This window comes from Excalfactoria chinensis, chromosome Z (genome assembly GCF_039878825.1).
Source record: "Excalfactoria chinensis isolate bCotChi1 chromosome Z, bCotChi1.hap2, whole genome shotgun sequence".
Taxonomy (NCBI): Eukaryota; Metazoa; Chordata; class Aves; order Galliformes; family Phasianidae; genus Excalfactoria; species Excalfactoria chinensis.
The window spans coordinates 15,812,142-15,835,585 of NC_092857.1; the positions used below are offsets into that span (position 1 = coordinate 15,812,142).

At 35.9% G+C, this 23,444-nt stretch overlaps 1 protein-coding gene across 5 annotated transcripts in view; it reads right to left on the reverse strand.

The window, feature by feature from the left end:
- The window catches only part of ARL15 (ARF like GTPase 15), a 219,273-nt gene that overhangs the window by 126,480 nt on the left and 69,349 nt on the right, over positions 1 to 23,444 (reverse strand). For all 5 annotated transcript variants that reach the window (XM_072360067.1, XM_072360068.1, XM_072360063.1 and 2 more), the window contains 3 exons: positions 14,873 to 15,017; positions 12,761 to 12,820; positions 6,234 to 6,442 (listed from right to left, as the gene is read on the reverse strand). In XM_072360067.1, the coding sequence (XP_072216168.1) occupies positions 6,234 to 6,442; positions 12,761 to 12,820; positions 14,873 to 15,017 (414 nt within the window). The remainder of the gene's footprint in view (positions 1 to 6,233; positions 6,443 to 12,760; positions 12,821 to 14,872; positions 15,018 to 23,444) is intronic.

The following is a 23,444-nucleotide window of genomic DNA, read 5'->3' on the forward strand; positions in this document are numbered from 1 at the left end:
TTTAAATCTTTAAGTTACCATCTTATGAAATGATTTTCATACAAAGTAGAGACTTTCTAGACAGATTTATTCATAAATCTGTAAAATACTTTTACAGTTCCTCACTTTCTTCTTTCCCCTCATGACAGTGAGTCAAAGGTAACAAATACAGCTTATTCCAAATTTGAAATTTCTAATTTAGATTTGTTTAAAAGGTCACTTATGTGTTTTGTAGCAGTAAATATTTACTATTCAATATGCTATTAGTATAATTATTCTAACAATGCAACACTGAACGACCTTTTAAATATTTACATTGGATGCAGACTTGTAACACTATGAAATTGTTTTGCTGTTCACATCCAACTAGGACTCCACTTACAGATTATTTTACTGTCCACTGATTTTTTTTCATTATATTTTATTTATATTACTCTATTTTAGGATCTTTTTATATCTAAATCCTCTAGCCATTCTGAAGAAGTTCTTTAATCAGAAAGGGATTTCCTAAGAGATGTGTATATAAGAATCATTTCAGCATTCTTCTAAACATGGCAAAACTAATATTTCTTAAACATCATTTTAATAACATCCCTCTCTGCTGCAAATGTGTTCACAACTGAAGCCTGACAAATAACTCCACAGTTCTCACAAAGGCCACAGTTGTGAAGGAAGCAGCCAATACTCAAAATAGCAGAGTCCGGTTCCAAAACAATCTTTAAATATCAGGGGATACACCTTGGACGAGAAGTAGTATTTGCTGTGAAGGGATTGCAAATATTAAGGTCATTTAGGTCACTATGATCTCAAAACAGGGTAGGAATCCATATTTTGGCTATTTGCTGCAGTAATTTGAAGATAAATTATTTCACAAATTGTTTCTTGAAGAACCAAAAATCTGCCCCCAATTTAACTTTGCTGTAGACATCCCTGTCATAAAGTACACAGATTTGCAACAGCTGGTGTTTAAGAATACATCTAGGTGAACTATTTCACAAGGTTTAAGCAGGGCGAGAATAGGGCTGACTGCAGCCAGTACTTCCATTTTCATTCTTGGCTTAAGGCTAAGATTTTGCATTACCAGCTGCTGGAGGGCACAGAGATATTGCATGTTCTCTGAAGGTTAACCTCTTAACTTACTGCTCAATTCTGTTTTCAGATTGTTAGCAATGACACCTATAATAATACTCACACATCAGTAAGTTGAAAGGTTTTCTAAACAGAATCTATTTTTCTAAAGTAGCAGAAAATACAAAACAAAAACTATGGCAAAATATGAAGAATGATTCCTATCGTGCAAAATAAAAAGAAACAATTAAGTCTTCAAATTAGGCCTGTTGTGCAGCTAGCTTGGATCATAAAGCGTCAAGTCCAGAAAGAGCAGTTTAGACAGATCTCCAGCTCTCATGAGTGAGAAAGAACCCCCATCTACCCTGTCAAACCTGAATGTTCCGTTCAACAATTATTTAGCTTGAAGACACTGAGGAGAAGAAGAAGAGATTTATTTACACAATAATTTCCAGACAAAAAAGAGAGAGGAAACTAGCAATGTAATAGATTCCGGTCCCTACTTCACTGAGGTGGTTCTTTCAGCAAGCAGACACCCTCCAACTCTCTCTTAGCAGAAAATGACATTGGACAGCATTCACGACTCAAAAACCAAACACCTAAATTACTCCAAAATAGATAAAAACACCACAATCCATATAATGGACAAACTGAGCTACAACTGAGCTCACTACGTAATATCTTTGCTTTTTTTTTTTTTTTTCCCTGACAATGATATTTAGAAAGCTAACAATCTTAAAATAGATTGAGAAGAGTCTGGGTTCATGTCTGCAAATCTGTCTACATTTAAAAGTCTTATCATTACTAAAAAGGGGGATTTAGAAGACATCTTCAACTATTTCCCCTGGAACAAGTGTCAAAAACTTGTAAGCATGAAAAAAAAATTTATCAATTGCCTACGCATTTGGATAACTAAAAGAAAACTCAACAAAAATTATACTCTATGGGTGTCTTTGCATATACAGTCATGGAAACAGCCTTAAATATAAAAAATCACAAGCTCCCAAAACCAGCATCCCAACATGTAATGTAGCCACTTCACCAATGAACTGGCAATGCTTCATTGTTCAATTTACTTTCAACCTTCACTAGCTAGAAATGGCTTCTACAAGACCTTAGAAGATTCAGATGACTGTTTATCTCTTAAGTACGGTGGCGATGGACAGCTTTCAGTTCATCCCATTTGTCAAGTCTAAACATTGTTCTGAGTTTTTAAGTAAATGACTTGTAGTTTGCGTACTGGTTCATAAGAATATATTGGATTACCTACTCCTACTGTGATTAAATGAAGTAACACAGATTCCAAAATGAAAGAAAAAAAAGTTGATCATCATAGTAGTGCTTCTATTCACTTGCAACACAATTTACAATGCTCTTCTCACCATAAATCTGCATTAATATCTTAGGCCTGTAAGAGAAATCCAACTAACCAAAAACACATCTGCAATCAAAAGGAACTTTGTGATGCCAACAAAAACACCACCACTGTTACACTTTTTATATCTCAGAGAATTAGGTACACTGTTCTAGAATTGCACCCAGTTCTCTGGAAACAGTGGCCAAGCTTCCGTGACACCTTCACACTACCATAGACACTTTCACACTACCTTCTCCTCCGATGAGTAACTTATTTCTTTATATTTCCTAACTCAGAAGGGTTCCAAAACAACATTAAAAAGTTATTTCCAATTGACCAAATCTTTATTAATTAATATTGATAATAAGGTTTTTTTGCAATGTATCTCAAATACAATTGCCTGACTTTTGTGTTCCAGTTGGCATACATTGTCTTTACTTCAACAACACTCACTTGAAATCGCTTAGCAACTATTTAAAAAGATTTAATTACGTGCTACCGTCACACCATCAAAACAACTTATAAATATTTTTGATATGAAAAAGTGGAATAAATACCACACAATTTGAGATAACACAGTTAAAATGCTCCATATTTAAAGTAATTTCTTCATTCATAGTTTCTAGAATGAAGTGCCTAATGTATTTTTATTTGTTTATCTTCCCTCTAGAGGAAGATACCTTTGTGGCAGCAGGGCTGGAACTCGATGATCTTTAACTGATAGTACGATTTTGATTAAAAACAAACAAACAAACAAACAAACAAACAAAAAACTACACTAAAAGTAGCTAATGAGGAACTGAATACAGAGGAATAGGATTACATTTACTGATTAGTGCTTCAGCTTAGCTTCTCCTATAACAATTCCTGATAACTTCAGTAACCTGACATATATTCTCTAGTGATGTCTGCAAAATCAATTAGATTCAGATACATTTCATGATTAAACAAGCTGACTGGATATTTTTTCCAAGTAATTACTGTAGTTTTGAACTGAGCTTCTCATGATACTTTTTAATTCTTACGGCATACAGCTTCTACAGTACTTTTTCTACCTATGGAATGCATGAAGTAAAACACATAAAACACAAAATTCTGAAAAGCTAAAGCAACTGCACTTCTCAACAATAAATATAACTAACATCTGTTGCAGAAACTGCTTGGCACTTGTTCAGTTTTGTGAGGGATTTTTGTTACAGATAAATATTTTTCTACAATTCCTATTACACACCACTCAACTCAGACATTTTCTTTAATTATACTCCGAGGGGTCCTTTCATATCCATTAAAGAAAGGTAAACTATTGTCTAAAAGAATACATTCTACTTTTAAATTTCAATCGTGATTCATTTATTTAATGACACACACACAAAAAAAAAAAAAATCAAGACAATATCTAAATTTAATGGAGTTAGTTCTGCAAAAAAGACTAAGAAAATTCTCAATGCTCAAGAGATTATCTTTGTTAAATCTTTAAAAATGATCTATGGAAACAAGAAATAGTCCTGCAATGATACAGTATTTTATTTTCACTCTTGCCACACCCCACTACTGAAAACAAAAGCACAGCAAAAAGCACACCTTCAAGAAATCTAGAAATTTCTAATCCAACATCTGCAAAACTGAGTAAGGCTCCTACTCTGAATTCACAGCAAACACATGACATCATTTTTTCAGGGACAAAATACCATGAATAATTGTGTGACAGTCTCCCTCAGTTCATCAAAATACTCTTATTTTTTTCCTTGTTACTCTTATGTAAAGAATTCCACAGACATACACTGACATCTTGAAACAATATTTTTTTCTGAACATATGCATTAGTTGTGCACATTTAATAGAATTATTGTATTCAGCACTTATTAATGACTCAAAGTGGTAATTAAGATTTGTTTGCTGTGAATGCACACCATACACACCACAGAAATATACTTAACTGCTACAGTATTCTTACTGTAAAGAGTAAAGATCTATTCATCTACTGAGATGTCATGCAATTGGTAATGACAGAGAGGGGGATGATGAGGGAATGAGGGTAAATGAGGATAAACAAAAAGGTTTATTCCAAGTACATGAAGGATTTCTTATATGCTGAAAAGTCTATTCACCTAGGCTTAAATGCAAAATGAAAACTTATGTCTATAAACTGCAACCTAACTGGCACATGTCACTTGGTACAAAAACACTGGTTCCTCTCCTGTGTTCACTATTCACATGAATCCAGAGAATAAACATTTCTTAAATAAGCTCTATAATCAAATGAGAAATGCTTGAAAATACTTAAACAATGAAAAAGAACACGTCCATGGTCTATTAAAAAAAATAAAATTGTAACATTTTGGGTAGATCTGGATGAATTAAATTAAACATGATTTAAAGCACATCTCAGGGTCATGTCATTTCAGACAAGAAAGGATTAGGAAAAAATGCTTTACTTTTACCTTGCGCATTAAACTAGAAGAAAATAATAAATTTGTCTATTAAAATAATTATTATATTCCCTCTAAATACTAATTATCATTTCCTAAATCTGTTTTTGGCTGAACGAGACCTATAACTTGAAGATTCAATCCCAGTATCAATTGAGCTTAGTTTTTAATGTAACTTCATATACTAAATCCAAATCCTTTTTCTTTTTCTAACATAGATTCCTGGAGTAAAGAATCAACAATTTAATACAGATTTATACAGTTTAACTCACACCATTTTTGCTTATTTTCTTCCTCTTAAATTAAAAACCTCACTGTATCTCAATCCCAATTACGTTTCTCCCATTTAACACAAACTTTCTGTTTTCTTTTTGCAAAAGAGACATAATGGCAATAATGCAGGAGAGAAAGCACATACAAATGTAGCGTATCAACAGCAGTTTCCCTACATAAGATTAAATTTTGCAATTAATTCAACCAGCATTCTTTATAAAGGTAATACTTTGGACAAAGAAGCTCATCTATGACAGCAGAATTTAGAATAACAATCAGCAACAAAGTAAGATGCTGAAAGAGTCTCAGTTTTGCTGCATGAAAAACACAACTCAAAGAACAAACTAGATTTCACATGCAATCTTTAATGTGAAGAGTCCTTTAAATGACATTTACAGACAGAATGACACAACTGAATTTTAATTTCTTCTTGTAACTTCAGAAATAGAGCCTCTTATGATGAATAAACAACTTTCTGCATTTCCCCAGTGATAAGTGATTTCATTGGAAAGTATCAATGAAGACTTTTTTCAGAAACATAAGAGAAAATGGTACACTGAATAGAAAAAATACATGATTTACCGGATAGGGGATACAAGATAAAGATATTACTTCTAAAAAGAAGAAAATCAGAACAGGTTAAGAACTTCAGAAAAAGAACTGCAACTATGCCTTCACACCAGTTTATAGAAGTTAAGGTAAAAAGCTTTTATGTAAAAGGCTCCTCACGACAGCAAACAACCTATTGGTTTAAGCAGTTTCAAAGAGTGGAGTGATGGGACAGACTAAAACTAATAGTGAATAAATACCAACACACAAAGCAAACAACAAAACACCCATAAAACACTGTCCTAGCAACTTTTGATAAGAATAGTTAAAAATATCTTTTTACCCTGAAGCAAATCACAGAGAAAATGCAGGAGAATTCAGTTTGTATCCATGAACTTCTTGTTGATAATGCATTGGAATAAATTCTTTGGAGCAGGGGCTGTTTTTGATCTCTGTACTTATAGAGAAGGATGACTGAAACCAGTCCTTAACTAGGACATCATGGTAATAAATAATAATGGGTCAGCAGTGTGCAGACAGTAAATATAAACAGGCAAGGTAATGTCACGGTAACGTACCTCTTGTACAGAGCGAGCTGCTGGTTTGTCTTGATGATTGGCCAGTATTAAAAATGGCAAAGTACATAACTGTGGGTGCTGGAGAGCTGAATGTAGTTCATTCCTAGCGGTTTCTAGGTCATCTTCAGAGGAGGCACTGTCTAATACAAATATTACCCCTTGGGATCCTTGGTAGTAACGACTCCAGTATTTCCTGATATTGTCAGCGCCTTTCAAAACAACAATAACAACCAATTAGAACAAATATAATTGAACATCTTTAAAACTTATAATTGAAAATAATCCTTCAATCTGTAACAATCAAAGCAATCAATTAATTTTTTTGTCTCATAAATATACATCATTGAAAGAACAAGGAAAAAAGAACCCATGAAGCTGGCCCATACGCACACACACACACATGCACAAACTAACATCATTTAAGTAAGGAACAAAAGTGTCTAAAGGCCCTGAAAGTTTCTGCTCAGTAAATAAGCAGTAGTAGAATTACTACACTAATCCCATCTAATCTAGGCTAATCCCATACTTTCTTACTGAAATATACTGATATAAACACATGAACAAGATGGCCTTTGGCCATACTTTGTACTTTAGCCCTATAGCTGTAAACAGCAGTTTCCTTCTTGTCAGTTGTTCATTATTAAGTACGATAAAGTCTTTCTTTTCACACCTCCAAACATTCAAATACCTTGTAATCAAGGAAAAAAGGTGTCAGGAAAGCCTATTAAAATTACAATTACATGTATAATGATAAGAAAGGTAATACACTTGTGAGTTGAACAGCGAGTGATAAGGTGGTAATTTTCAACAGTATTCATTTCAACTATTTTGCTCTGTCAGCCACACTGCAGATTCTGGAAAAGCCAGCCCCACAGTACACACAGTGAATGACTACAAGCTTATGTGTGACAGTAAGTCTTAGGGCACAGTTCAGCAGCACTCAGTCAACTCAACAGAAGCCAAGCAATAAGGTTATATCTAGAAAGCTTTTGTGTACCCTGGAGAACAGCATATGTTGTAATGTTAAGGTAGGGAAAAAAGATATTTGACAGCTGTCAAACTATCTAAATTAAATTTGGACACAGGCTACTCTTTGAGTGTCTGAATCTGGCACTAGACTCATGGGGTCTAGCATTAAAAAGTGAACAGCAGCAGCAGTACACTAGGAGAAATCTTGACATGTTTGCAAGACCATGATTTGTAGAGATGTGCTGAAGGTATCCTTCACAAACACCACAAATCTTACGTAACGATAGGAAAAAGTGAACTTCAGTGTAGACACAGATATCAAGTGCTGATAAGAAAACTTTCTTTTCTGGGGAAATAAAACAAATACCACAGATATCCTGACCAACATGTAGTCACAGAATGACAAGGTAATGTAAAATAACTACTATAACACTGCTGTGATACTTAAAATATTCCTGAAAAGAGCTACTAGAAAAAAGTGAAGACTTATTTAAGAAGGAATTCACACCATTTCCTCTAAGCATCCAATGCAGACTATTCAAATCTCACTCCACAGAGTTACTCCTTTCTCTGTATTCATGACACTGGAACCTCAAGCAGCCAGTCTCTGTATTTTGAGCTCAGCACAACTTAGGTGGCTAATAAATATTGTGAATGTAATGCTTTTTCTATAGGGGAAAATTCTGTGCTTCATCAACAGCTGTATGAAGCTATGTTTATTTCCCTTCTTTTCAGTACTTTCAGGAAAACAGAACACAGCATCACAAAAAACAAACAACAAATAAAGAAAGCACTGAAAGCAACTCAACGGTCTCACATTTGTTAGCTGTCAAACTTCCAGCAAGTCTCCATCAATAGCACAACAAATGTCACAGAGCTCTTACTTCAAGGTAGGTGAGTCTGTGCATGAAAGCTCCTACTAAAGTGAAGTTCATGGAAATTTATACATGTCTGTGAAAAGTCAGTTTGATCCACTTAGGCATGTATATTATGTGTATTATACTACCATCTTAAAATAAAACATGCAATTTAAAATAATCTCCGTCTCCAGTCATGAGATTTTACAGATTATTTTAAAAGGACAGTCAGAAAATAAATGCCATACATCATGTGCTAATATTTATTCAACGCTATATCTGAAGTTTTGATAGTTTGTAGTAGGCGGCACCGCAGTAGACAGCATTTTATGTCTGACAGCTGTTCTGAAACTCACTCGTTTCTTCTTCCCTCTTTCTCTAGAAACACAAACACATTAAGTCTTCTAGGAGAGGGAATCATTGAGTGGTTTCCTCTCTTCCTATTATTCCATCTCCATCCTCCTCCACTACCCTGTTGGAGATACCATAGAAGCTCAGATTGCGGAAACAGCAAAGAAGCTTCCCAGGCTGAATACTGCTACCAGCTCATCTAAGATGAGTCACCTTCAGCTACAGCACCCATAATCTCCAACGGAAAGCTCTTTATGCGCCTATCTCTACAGCAGGCATATAAAGAACACAGTAAGTCTACCACAGCTGTGTTATTTCTGTCTGTCTAGCCCTTCTGCTGACTAGCTCACAGAAGTTTGACTCAGCTTTAGTCTTTGAAAGGATCAAAGCTATTTCTGGCTTGAATCAAAAAATCAAAACTTCTTTTGGAAATGAGAGTTGTTTAATAAAGGTATGGTTTATGATGATAAACTAAGATGCTAAACTTCCCCCACCAGTTCAGCCTTAACAAAGTAGAATTTCATATCCATTAGGAGAAAGAGCCTTTTTAGCATACCAAGAAGTTCTGATTTTTCACAAAAATTCTATTCAACAAAAACTAACCCCCAAAGCTGTATATAGCAGGATAAGCAGTGCTCACATGTCTCCTGTTTGCTTCAAGCAAGACAGGAGACACTCCATTCACACTGCAAAGAGCTAATTGTAAAAAAAAAAAAAAAAAAAAAAATTTCCCCTGAGCAATGAAAAGATCATTCTCAGTGATCAATGATCTCAGTGCTCAATCCCTGTCTGAATTTCCTCAAGAGTCAAGTTTACAAGATCAGCAAACAGGTGTAAATGACCTCTTATCTATGAAAGGAAGAAAATATTTGAGTGAGTCTGGACCACGTATGATTGATAACAAACAGACCCATCTTTAATGCTTTCAGAATATGAATGTCTCTACAAGACTCATAGCTTAGATAGCTCATTAGGGTCATATAAAAATGTCACTTGCTAAGATGTTCCATAATCTGTTATATGCAGATACGTCACATGCAGTTGGCTAAACATGCACTCCATCACCAGATTTTGTAGAGGTGTCAACTGCCTTTTAGTCAAATACAGCATGGAGATTTTACTCTTTTGTTCTAACATGTACCAGTGAGTATGACTGAGGCTGGCATTTATGTGTGGTATCAGTTTTCTGATGACTAAACATGAAATTTTAGCTCCCCTACTAGGCTTTGTTGTCACAAGAGTGTTCAGTCATGCTCTGTTTCTTCACAGAGTAAGGTAGGATTGTGGTTTGCCCATACTTATATAAATATTAAATTCTATTTAATGGATCAACATCCTTTTTCTCAAGGCAGATAGTACCTGACAGCTGTTGCCATCTTCTCCAGGAGCTTGTAATTCCCATTCAACTTGGTTTGCACAGCAGCATAACTTCCCCTTTCTACTTTCACTTGTTATTTCCAAATTAGGACAAAAGAACACACAATTGTTTAACCAGTCTTCTTTAAAATTATTGGTTCTTGAGCTCTCACCAAAACAATTAATTCAGCTGGTTTAACAGTGCAAATTTATTACTTTGGTTACGAAGCTTAAGGAGGAACAGCAGTAGGGAGGACAGTTCTATTATGCTGGGCTTGCTCAATTTCATGGAATTCAAGCATCCTTGATATTAAGCATTCTGTTTTTGCTGAGCAGCTAACACTTAAATGGAATTTAAAAGATGATTACACAATATGTTGATTTTCTATGCTTATGAAAAAGGCCTTTGAGTAGATTACAAAAACTTAACACAAACACATGGCAGTTTATTTTAGTACATAAAACAGAGAAAGTTACTAAATCCTTGAGCATGTTGTTAGTATTTATAAACTTAGGAAGAAGAAAAAAGAGCTATTCACATCCAAAATCACTCATTTAAATTTGACCGGGTTCAGCAGTTGGCATCTCACAGTAGTTTCTAAGGCTGCGTTTACAAGATAGCAAGCTAAATTATAAAATAGACTTATTCCAAAAAAACAACTTTAAATTATTAGGTGGCTTCCAGAATGGGCCTGTAATCTTGACTTAGGCCTAAGTGTACATGTCACGCAGATGCCATGACACTGAATTCTGTTTTGACAGCATTTCAACAGTGAATGACTGTATAAACATACGGAATAAATGATGGCACTTGGTCTCGAGGTTGGAAAAACAATTATCAGAGTCAACGAAAAAGCTTTGTATTGTCTGTACACCTTCATTATCAGACTTGAGAATAAACTCCAGCATTCCATATCCCAAACTTCCTCCAGAGTTAGAAGCAATCAGACTTAGAAACTTCTGAACAACAATGTTCGTATCTGCCTTATTTTTGTAGTTTTTCCTTACTCTTTTTTGTGTTCTTCACAAACAGTTTCACCTACGGTTACAAACAGAGACTGCTGCACCACTACAGGAAATCATCAAATCTGTAATTTCTTTCTATTCCATTACTAAGTTAAGTTGTGTAATGTAGAGAGATGTTTCAAGTTACCTTGAAAAAAGTACATTCTGAAACAATGTGGTTTAGGGCACATCACATCTGGGGCACAGCAATCCAAACTACAGACATTATTTTATGGACAAAGTTTTTTGGAAGAAAATACTTATTTTTTAACTTCACAAAGAGAGAGCAGGAAGGGATTATTTGTAGACTAAAATAGAAACTTAGAGAATGGGAAGTTTGGCTCAATCAGTAAATAAAGCAAGAGCTCCTTCTCAAGTAATAGACTTGATTTGAAAGCTACATCCTTATACAGAATAGACATTTTATGTAATTATGTTTTTTATATATGTGGAATTGGACAAAATTTCTGACTTCTGATAGGAAGGCAGTCTGGCTTAAAAATAAGAACAGTAAAAACAAAAGCAGAAATAGCATTGGTTTTGTTTCATTTTTCTTTAATATTCTAATTTCATGTACCTCAAAACAAAACATATATTTATTATATATGTATATATTCAAACACACACACATTATGTACATAAATACAGGTTGGTGGTATATATATTGATCTACAAAAGAGCACAGCAAACTTTGTTCCATGTCCCTAATCCTAAAGCCCAACGAAGAGATAAAGAGTAGAACAGGATTTAAAAAAAAAAAAGACAACTGTTTTCTGTACATTTGGCACTGAACTTTACAACCCCTACAGAAATGAAGAAACAAAACCTGGCCAATTCCAGCAGGCAAGCAGGACACTCAAAACTATTAACATCTTCAACCTCAAAGAAGGATACTGTTCTAGCCAAACAAAAAGAATACTACACAGTCAGCATCTGTTTCACATAGGCTACTTGGCTGCCTTAAAGAACCTTAAATAGTATGACTTTTGCTGCTTTTTTTAAATATTGGCTGTTACTACTTTGCTGTATGAAGTCATCTGAAGCTTTCAGTTTTCAGTCACAGAAACCTAAAAGGTAATTCTAAATTAGAATATATAAATACTATATAGAATATATAAAAACTATAGAAAAACTATATAGAATTTCACCTTTGAATAACATGTAGCAATGGATGATGATTGTTAAAAACAGAAGCATCTCCACCTTCCTCCAAATGCCTGGACAAGACCTTCAAACTAAGCTAAGAGGAACTCAGATAACAACTTCTTAACAACTGAATACAAAAATCAGGAATAAGAACAAAAACAGAGGCTTCTCTTCCATAACACTTTCCATTCAGTCTTTCTCATCTTTATCTGTTGTGGTGGAAAATACTGAATTCCAGTCCCAATGACCTATGCTTTTTAAACATTACACAAATAGCAGTTTGCTACTGTGAGAAATGCTCGTGGTCAATATTCCAGGCTCAGACAGAATTTGCTATGAATCATGACTTATTTCACACTTTCACAATAAGAGACAACCTAGAGAAAAGGCATGCCAGATCAGAGAGACACAGCAGTTCATATTTTCTACTTCCCAGAGCAAATTTCCTTCCATTTCCTCATTGGTTGAGTACTCCAGGGTTAACAGCCTATCCAATGCTTCTAATTCCCTTAGCAGATTTCCCACCCCTGTTTACTGCTTGAGTAACCTCTCCCTGTTCTCTTCCTATTCTTGTTTATGGTATGCTGGGATAACCTCTCATAGTTAACCTTCCACTCTGGCTAACATTCAAACCGCAGAACCAGTTGCTACCAGTACATCTCCGGATGCTACTCAAAACTGCAGGTTTCCTATCCTGCAAGCATGAATTTATCTTGCATCAGAACTCCGTGGAACCTCTTTGGACCTCTTTGGAGTCATAATATTATGCAAAAATATTTATTTACATGTATGATGAGACTTGGACACTAGTTTTTTTTATAATCAATTGAATAAATGCTGTACCTCCAAGTTCTTTCACATTCAAGATGGCATTCTGGAATGGCACTGCTTTTATGCTAAAGCCTAAAAAAAAGAAAAGAGACTAATAAGTAATTTGTTTCAAAAATACATATATACACATATATGCTTTCTTCTAACTGAAAGTTATTCCTGAGGGAAGGAACATACAAGCCTTGCAGCAATCCAAGCATACTCCTCGTAGTTTAAGCAAGAGTCTATAGTGTTACACACAGAGAAGCATACAGAAATGTAAGTATATATAATAATATTATATATATAATATATATATGTAAGTATATAGTAATACTCTATATATGAAAAAATATATCTGTTCTTTCAGCATAATATGTACAGACAGAAGTTAATTCATTTCTATCTGGCACAAACAATTTCAACATAATTGCATACCTGAAAGCTAAGTAAACACATTTAGAAAAGTGTGTCAGTCTAGGAACTTGTTTTCCTCAGTCAGATAAATAAGATATTCCATAATTCTAAGTACTAGCTTAAGAAAATCTGATCAAAGTAATTTTGAAGTAGCTTGTTGTCTCAAAATAAATCCTAAACTCTTCTAGAAAAGTGAAAACTGGAATGGGCCTGAATGGCATTAATGAGAAAAGCAAAAACACAGGCCACAGTTTGAAAATGATGTGGAGAAGCTGTCACACTGCATTCAGTGATTTTCAATATTTTCTTACTTAGCAAAAGTGTGGTAGGTATAGATAGAATTAAAGTTGGATAGTTTGGACGCTACCTAGTTTTCTACAGTCTGTTTTCACTGTTCAAGTTGTCTAAATATATTATAGTAATTTGTTGCAGATATCTAGGGGTATATTTTCATTATTTCCTTTGTCAGATCTATACAGCTGTTAACATTGCTGTTACCATTTCTTTTGAGGTCAAAAGCGATACACTTTTAATTTCAGGTGACCTCTTAAGATGAAATTGAGGGGAAAAAATGACTAAATTGATCAGCAACCTCCTTCTCAGCATTTGAACTGAACATTGACCACAATTAATTGTAAGATCTTTTTAACATTCCTAACATGACCACTGTGAAGGCAATAGGATGATTATGCATCACAGAAAAAAAACTGCATTTTCTCTTGTCTATTTTAGTTCACTTTTTATTTTATTGATTAACCTTATGTTCTTGTAAGTTAAGCAAAGACACACTGAAAAACACTTAGGGCAGCTAAGGGACAATCATATAAAATTCAGGTCCATGAAGCACAGCTACAGTATAAAGCCATATAACTACACACACCGGTTACTCACAACCTGTTCCCTCAGCAGCTCAACCTTAAACTGCTGCAGCCACATATCCAGATTTTTCCAACTGTTATGACCTAATCTGTCCTCTTTTTGAACTTTGCAGCCAGGTATTCCTTTTTCTTAGTCTGAATTGATGGTTTGTGGTTTTTTTTGTTTGGGCTTTGCTCTAAACAGCCTTTATTGCTTCTGGTTCTCCTTATATATGTATGCACAGTTAATATAATTTACTTTTTTATTATTATTTAAGATGCCTTTTAGCTGCTGTTGCACTTGTTTCTTTGCATCTTTACAATACCTTTATTTATTTATTTATTTGTTAGTAATCTGTTCTTGCTTTACAAACAAGTCTTTTCAATGATCTAAAAGAATAGAATCAGAAATAATTTTCATTATGTTAGTCTTTTGGTTGCCAATGTATACAAAAGGATAAAGAAATTAAATAATGGTCAGTGCTTCATTATACCATTCCAATTTGTGTAATGTCCTTCCCTTCTCTGACTGCATAACAAAACTACTTAAAAGCCAAAAATAAAAAGAAAGAAACCTTTTAAAAGGTCTGCCTACAGTAAATTGCTATTGCCCATTTCACAAGGTACTACTTTTATTACATTAGAGTGTCTGTTCTGATTTTTGACATATTCCAAATTTTATGTTTTCGTGGACACCCCCCAGTACACAGCCAAACACTTGAACAAGTTGAGTAAGTTTCAAAGCAATCTATTACATGCCTTCAAAAGCAAGGTAACTCATCTGAAGTTATCTACTGCTATTGCTATATGTTTCAAAAGTTACCTTTGGACAACACCCTAAGCACATCATGGAATGAAGACGGCATCCTACCTGTGGTAGACACTATATTCTCTGGGCTTTCACTGCAAAGCTGTGACAGAAGACTTGTTTTGCCGGACCCAGTGAGGCCTATGCAAACCAAATCATATTCAGGTCGTGGTGGTGGTGGTCCTTTGCAGCAAAGCGCTCTAAAACACTGCCAAGAAAAACAAACAAACAAACAAACAAAAACAAACAAAACACAAAAAGAAGTTGTTACATTTTGCAAATATTTCTTTAACAAGATTTTATAAATCATGTTTAAAATTGAAAGCTGCAGAACGGAAAATAAGTATTACTGAAACTTAATATTTTGCCAATATCAGTAGTTAACAGAGATCAGCTCAACTGAAATCTAGAACAGTTTTACAGCAAAACAAATATACCTGCTAACTATTCACATAAACCTCATGATGCTGGAGTGAGGAAAATGACATATTTCTCGAAGAGAGTCAACAGAGCTTGAGCAGTGTGGTAGGCACATGCCCTGCGCAGCTCTGTAGTTCAGCGTTCATGAGTTTCCTTCTGGAAGCAATACTAGCAGAAAATTCTAGTTCTAAATGCAATACCTGGTCTAAACATGAAAACAGCTCCTGAACAGTTTCCGGCCAGGTTTTCCCTGTTGTCAGAGGAAAGAATTAGGGAGCCTTGCTCAACTGATTTCCTTCCTGGCCTTGCTTTGACAGATGCATAGGAGGACAGCATTTTTCGTACTCTACAATTTCAGATGTTAAAGAGTACAGCTTGAAAGAAATGTATTTTGCCAGACATAGCTCTGGCTGTAAAAATGTAGATTTCTCACTATTCCCTAGAAAAGTATGAACTGATCACAGGAAAGAATACAAATCACTAACACAAAGCCTACCCTATGGTTCTACCCATGTCTCTTAAATAGCATTGCCAAAATAGGCTGGAGAATCCAGCAAGGCTAATTAGACCCCTTAGATGTTACATGGAAAACTACATAAAAAACTAAAATCACACAATTCTGGACAAGCTAGCAATTTTGGATTTAAGGTCCAAGATATAATCCCTCTAACCCAGTATATATGTATATTTCCCCTGTATCTGTTGCCTTCAAATAAGATTACTCTTGCTACATTAAGTACTAGAAAACACATCTGTGCATTCAATTCTCCTCACTCTTGCATGTTCTGTCTTTGCACAGTCTTAGCTTTTGAACCTCCAGCAACAGAAATTTCAGTCTCTACTTCTATCCTGGGGGTGCAGATAATTATAAGATTTAAGTAGTTCTTTCCATGTCAAACACTAGCCAATCAGAGCACTGAATAAAGAAATCCAGTCTTTGGGAAATTATCGTAGTACTTGACTTCATTAATGCCTAACCTCTTTCATTCATGACTACTCCAGGAAGCAAGAAACTGAAGAGAAGTAAATAAAACAATGAGGCAAACTGCCGGTTCTGTGTCCCAAAGCAGGCCACTGAATGAGAAAGTGAAACTACGGAAGTTTTATTTGATTTCTTCTACATAATGTAATATGTAATGTATATAACGTTGCTATACCTATGTTGTAACCATATGGGTACCACCAGTATGACTGAAGCTTTTTTTGAGAGGATTCTTGATGTGCGACTCCCAGTCTAAGACTGAGCTCATGCTCAGATACACAAAACTGAGCAGGAGATAATCTCTATCTGAAGACAGCAGACCTTGCAACAGTACTGTCTTCTTAAATATTTCTTCTAGTCTAGGCCTGCACAAATGCTACATCCCGAAGTCTTGTCACTCTACATCACTGCCAAAATAATTTTCCTTGTTTTTTCATTTTTTTGTGTTGTTTTGTTGTTTTTGCTTTTGTTTTTGTTTTTAACAAGGATAAATTCAAGAAAAGTTAAATTCCTTCAACACTATATAAAAAAGTGAAAGATGTATTTCAGGAGAAAAAAAACATTTATTGTACTAATTAAGTTGAACAACGGCAACAGTTTAAAAATATAGCTTTGCCTCTTAAAATTTGACTCTGCCAGATGTTTTTCAAGAAGAATAGCCCTTATATGTGTTTTAGATAAACATGTCTTCTAGCTTTACTCACTGACGTCAATCCATGCTTACCCTATGAACTCCACAAAATCATACCAAATACTATACTCTGGTACTTAAGTGAAAAACGCCAACTGAGTTTATTGCACAGCATAAACTCCTTCAAACTGCATTTCCACTTAAGATATCAGGCTGAAGGCCACATAAAATTCTTTGAAGCTATCCAGAGCTCTCAGGCCCTTTGTACCCAGTCTTTAAAGGGGATTCAGTCTGTCCCCATAAAGACAGCATGTTTGCAAGAACTTCTTGATATCACATTAAAAAGTAAATGAATAAGTGAGCTGATGAAAATTCATGCTTCTCGTTGTCCAGATACTGTGTCAGTTCTTGTGTAACTACACACAACTCTTGCAGCACTGAAAACATTAATTATCTGCAGTTCTGCCAAAGATAATTATTGCCATCTGTAGGATACATACAGAAGATGTGTGTGTGAAAAGGGCTCCACAGACTGTTTTTGTGAACTTCAATCTGTCTAAAGTGTTGATTTCCTACACTCTAAGTTTGGCCTATAGAGTCTTTAGCTGCTGTTGATTGAAAAATCTAGGTGATCTTGAGTGTCTTAGGCAGTATCTGAAGACCCACCAACCACTCACTCATCCTTTATCAGAAAGTATAGACAGATATGAAAGGCCCTGAGAGTTAGCACACATAGAATTCCAAAGGCAGTAAAATAGTTTGCTTTCTATGTCACCCTCATATTTTGATAGAAATACTCTCTTTTTATGACTCCTATCTCTCTGTCCTTATGCAACAATGATTTCCTTCTGCAAATATCTTTATTCTGCTGGTATAAAGAACATTAAATACTTTATCTTCAAAAAGCTGCTGAAATTTAAGCGTCTGTGTATACTACTTTGCACTGGCTGGCATGAGAAGTACTACAATTCTCTTACTACCAGCACATTTTAGGGGACATTTGTATTAATATATTTAAATTTTATAAACTTGTTTCACAGTCTTCCTCCTCACAAACTCAATGAACAACTCTACCATCAAAAACATCACTAAACAGACAGAATGATAATTGCCTTCCTGCTTTCTCAGCAACTTAAAAGTTACAAAACCCCAGACAAGCAAGGGTTATTTAAGCACCCAGAGTGTACTTACAGACCAAGCTGCCATTCTTACTACTTTGGAAGCTGCATCTAGAATCACAAAATCTTAAAGCTGGAAAAGATAACTAAGGTCATCTAGTCCTACTGTCAGTCCACCTCAACCATGCCTACTAACCACATCCCTCAGTGCAACACCTACACACTCCTTGAACACCTCCAGGCACAGTGACTCCACCACCTCCCTGGGCAGCGTGTTTTAGTATCTCTCCAAGCTTTCTGAGTAGTTTTTCCTGACATCAAAGTCGAATGTCCCCTGGCACAACTTAAGGCCATTACCTCTCATCACTGTTACATGGGAGAAGAGGCTAACTACCAACTTGCTACAACACCTTTCCAGGCAGTCAAAAGAGTGATAAGGTCTCCCCTGAGCCTCCTCTTCTCCAAACTAAACAATCCCAGTTCTCCTCTGGAGAACACACAGAGAATTCAGAGGTAATAATATAAAGAAATAAGATTACATTCATTATTCTACTTTTGATTATGAACAGGAAATGCATCCTGAGATTTTCCACAAAGCACAGGTGAGCATTGATCCATTATTTAAGATATCATGATGTATTACAGTGAAGTCTGGAATGTAAAAAGTAACATGCTTATAAGGTGTAAAGAAGCCATTCATGAAACCCAGAAAGAGAAATGCATCAAAAATATTTAGCACTGTACTCTCTTCTCCATTCAGAAATTCCAAACAGATAAGAAAAAAACACTTATTTACCCAAGAAACTGGGAACAAATACATACTGCAGTTGGTAGGAAAATGCTCAGCTCCACTGATAACTTCCGTTTTACTTGTGCATGTACATGATACATACATGCACGTTTAGAGCAAGAGGTAAGAGAGTTAATCCTACTCTAACTTAGGGATTTCTATGCCAATCAGATTATTCCAGTTTTAGCTGTATGAACATATAAACTGACAACCCTAGACAGTGGCCATTTAAAGGCCTACAGAAGTCTTCTGGTAAATGCATTAAGCATTGCACCTATAGCGGGGGGGGGGGGGGGGGGGGAGGGACAAACCCAGAGCTCCACTGAAGCTTTAGGCAGGGAGCATCACTGAATTACTCCCTCCTCTAACACACTACACTGCTTCCAGCCATTGAGACTGACTTATCCTACTCACTGTATTTCTCCTTTCACTCTCCTTTTTGAGGTGAAATACTCCATTATTTCTGCTTTGTTCAGGACTCATCTCCTGTCCATTTCTTTTGTTGCCACTATTTAATAGGGACAAGCAAATGCAAGGGATTTCATGCTTAGTTGATTAAACACACACACACACATGCAAAAATACCCTGAATTATGGCAACGGCAATGCTAACAAATCAAGCATTCAGAGCTCTTGAAATCCAGAATTAAAGCTGAACAGTTCAACCATAACGCTTCTCCGCTCCCTTCCTCCTCTTGACTATAGTTACGAATATAGCCTCCCTTCATGTTTCATTTTTCAATTAAGACACCATTAAACTGATTTCAATTATCCAGCACACGTTTCTATCCAGAAATTATCTGAAGTTGCCAACAAAATACCAAGGAGATTATTTAAAAGAAAATTAAGTTTGAAGTCTATACATGGCAGGCCCTTAATTCTGATGCTGTACATGATCACACAATCACAAAGGAATCTCAGAACTTGAAGACATAATGTGAAAGGTGGGGTTTGATGGCTGAGAAGTAGAGAACTAGAATACTACATATAGGAAACAACTGGAGACAGCAGTGGAGTGGAAAAAAAGGAAAAAAACTATCTGTTTAAAAGCATGAAACCAATCACACTGCTTTCATGCTTTCAAATCACCAGGTTGACAAGGTCCATCTTCATCGGTATAATGAGGGTAAAACCAAATAGGTTATCGTTCATTTTGTGACTACCAATGGAGATGAATACTGACATAAGCACTTCCATCCTGAAGAGATCTTCACTAGGGTTGGAAATACTAAATTTGTGATCAGATACTTTCTTTGAAAGACCACAACCTCATTAAACAAAGGTGATTATCCTCACGCTCCTCCATCAAAACACAGAATAAAGATCCAAGCTCCAGTAGAGACCTTAGGTCAAAGCTTACTAAGAAAGTAATCCTTTTTGTTTAGCCTAGCTAATCTTCATAAACGTGTGGTGAGACCACTTGTTGAACTGACATGCACCCCTCCTCTTCAGTGCCGACACACATCAACTGTATACCAGCTTATGCCACAGAAATATAGAGAGATATGTAGCAATAAAAACAGGCTAACATAAAAAAGGAAAAAAGATAATTGTATGAAAGAAACACAGTTCTGGTAATGATCAATGTTATAGAAATGTTAGGGGACTCTAAAATATCAACATATTCTTCAGAGGAGAAGATTTACCATTAGATGAGTAAGAAAATAAATTAATTTGGGTTAATTGTTTGAAATTTTTCAACATTATCAAACAGTTCTTGGTATTTCAGAAAAGTTACCTCCAGATTCTGAAAAGAAATGGTCATATATCAAATAATTTTCAACATTTATCTTAAGTCACCTATGGCACTAGACTTAAGACACAGGCTTAATTATCAAAACCAAACAAATGACACAGTTCAATTTGTTCTTTGATATATTTTACAGTGTTGCTATGAATAGAGGAGACTGTAGGAAACAGTCAAAAAGAAGGCTGACTTCTGACAAGCCAGATGTGACACTGCTATTCACACTACATAATTTCAAAAACATAATGGTCATGATAAAGTGCTTCTTTACATTAAGATAATATAATCACACTTGGTTGAATTCTCTCCAAAATGCAAAACAACTTTTGGATTTGGAGAAAACAGAAGTCTTCACTATCTTAAGGATAAAACAAAGTTTTTAGCTCAGTTATTTCTTGCCTCATTGCATGAGGATGAAGGACAGTATCTTTGTATAGCATTTGGGTAGAAGGTAAGGGATCATTACCTTTCAGTGAAAGAGACAGCTCTGGAGTGAAGGCTTCATACAGACATTTGGGGTATCAGGGACAAGGAAAATTCTATAAATGCAGACAGGTCTGTGCACTACAAAAGTGTAATATCCCTAGAAAAACTGTAAGGCAATGGACATCCTTCTTGAAATTATATGCTAAAACAAGGTGCTAAATCTCTTGTCTGAAATGCAAAATATACCTCTCAGACATTAGGCTCTTAGGCACTTCCCTATAAATAAAAGAAGAGGAAAACCAACTTAGGAACCTTTACTCCATTCATTATGTCCTTGAAGAAAACAGAGAGAAAAACATACATTTGTTTCTGGATGTGCTTAGATACTCACTACTGGTGTATGAGGTCAAAACCTACATAAAATAAAATAGCATACTACAGTCAACAAAACAGCAGAACATATGCACAGGTCCCACTGTGTTCAGGAGTAGACTTCACTGCAGAAACAAGTCCAGCTCCATGGGGGTTCTCTGACACTTCTAAATTCCATTAAGTGTAGAACTATTGCTTAAGCATTTCCATTTAGATATTTTATTATTTATTATATTTTTATAATCATTTATAATTTATAATGTTTTATATATTTATTATATTTTATCTTTATTTAGAGATAAAGGTAACAAAAAAGATGGACAAAAGCATTAGCAAACAGTTTGCTTTACAATCTAAGAAATCCTAACCATATTGAAAAAGCCCTGAGGATAACTGAAAATATATATAACTTGGTGGATGAGGGAAGGGCTAATGATATAGTCCACCTGGACTTCAGCAAAGCCTTTGACACTGTCTCCTACAGTATTCTCCTGGGGAAGCTTGGCAGCAAATGGCCTGGACAGGCACACTCTGTAAGGAGCTGCCTCGAGGACCGAGACCAGAGAGAGGTTGTGAATGAAGTTAAAACCAGCTAGTGACCGGCCACAAGTGGTGTTCCCCATGAGTCAGTACTGGGGTCTGTCCTGTTTAACATCTGATGTTAATGGTGACCTGGAGAACTGAGTGCATCTTCAGTAAGTTTGCAGATGACACCAAGCTGGTAGGAAGCATCAATCTGCCTGGGGCAGAAGGCCCTACAAAGGGATCTGGACAGGCTGGATCGCTGGGCTGAGGCCAGGGGGACGAAGTTCAACAAGACCAAGTTCTGAGTCTTGCACTTTGGCCGCAGCACCCCCAGGCAAATCTACAATCTTGGGGCAGAGTGACTGTAAGACTACGTGGAGGAAATGGATCCGGGTGCATTGATCAGCACTCAGCTGAGCATGAGCCAGCAGTGTGCCCCTGAAGCCCAGTGACAAATGCATTCTGGTTTCTGTAAGAAACAGTGTAGCAAGCAGGCAGGGAGGTGATCATTTCCCTGTACTCAGCTCTGTGAGTCCTGTGTTCAGTTTTGGGCCCCTGACTACCAGAGAGACAGGGTGACCCTGGACTGTGTCCAAAAAAGGGCAGTGAAGCTGGTGAGGAGACTGGAGCACAAGTCTTATCAAGAGTGGCTGAGGGCACTGGAATTGTTCCATCTAGAGAACTGGTCTCAAGGGAGACCTTATTGCAGTCTGCAGCTACTTGAAAAGAGACTGCGGCATGGTGGGGTCAGCCTCTTCTGATGTGTAACTAGTGATATGACTAGAGGGAATGGCCTTAAGATGCACCAGGGGAGGTTCAGGGCGGATATTAAGAAGAATTTCTTCTGTCAAGGAGCATTGAACATTGAACAAGTTGGCCAAGGTAGTGGTGGAGTCAACATCCCTGGAGGTGTTTAAAGAAAGGGTTGATATTGTACTAAGGGGTCAAGGGTCAGTCGGCAGTATAGGTGGCAGGTGAGCAGTTGGACTATATGATCATAGAGGTCTTTTCCAAACTTATTGATTCTATGATTCTAAAAGGTAAATAAGTTGCTTTGAGTAGGCCTTTTGAATAAAGGGAGCTTGATTACTTGAAAAGATAAAGTATGATATATATGTGTGTGTGTAAAAAAGGAGCCTAAAGAAACTCTGGGTGTATTTTTATGGAAAAAGAAGAATATTTCATGTTTACTTGAGGCAGTGTTTCCTCTGAGATTTAGCCCCAGGATATGTCTTGTTCTCACTTATGAACTATTTCAAAAGTAACATTTGACATCAAATCTGAAAGTGAAGAAGAGAAATTTCTAAGGACAAGAGACCTCACTATTTATTATGAAGTCCAGTCTAACTGAACAAGTAAGTGTCTGAGACAGAACAGCAAGTTAGAGGAGACTGCATATGCCAGTCAAAGGAAAAAAATATATATATTACAAAACACAAGATAGAGGAAAAGGACTCAAGTATACCATTGGTGAGGAAAACTATAATTATTTTAGAAACTACCAGACAGAAAAAATTAAACAAAATCAGAGTAGTGTTACAGGACATTAAAAAGGAAAGTATAGTTTCAACTGTCACTTTTAAACCTGCTTACATAGGTAATAATTTTTTGTTCATATAGTAAA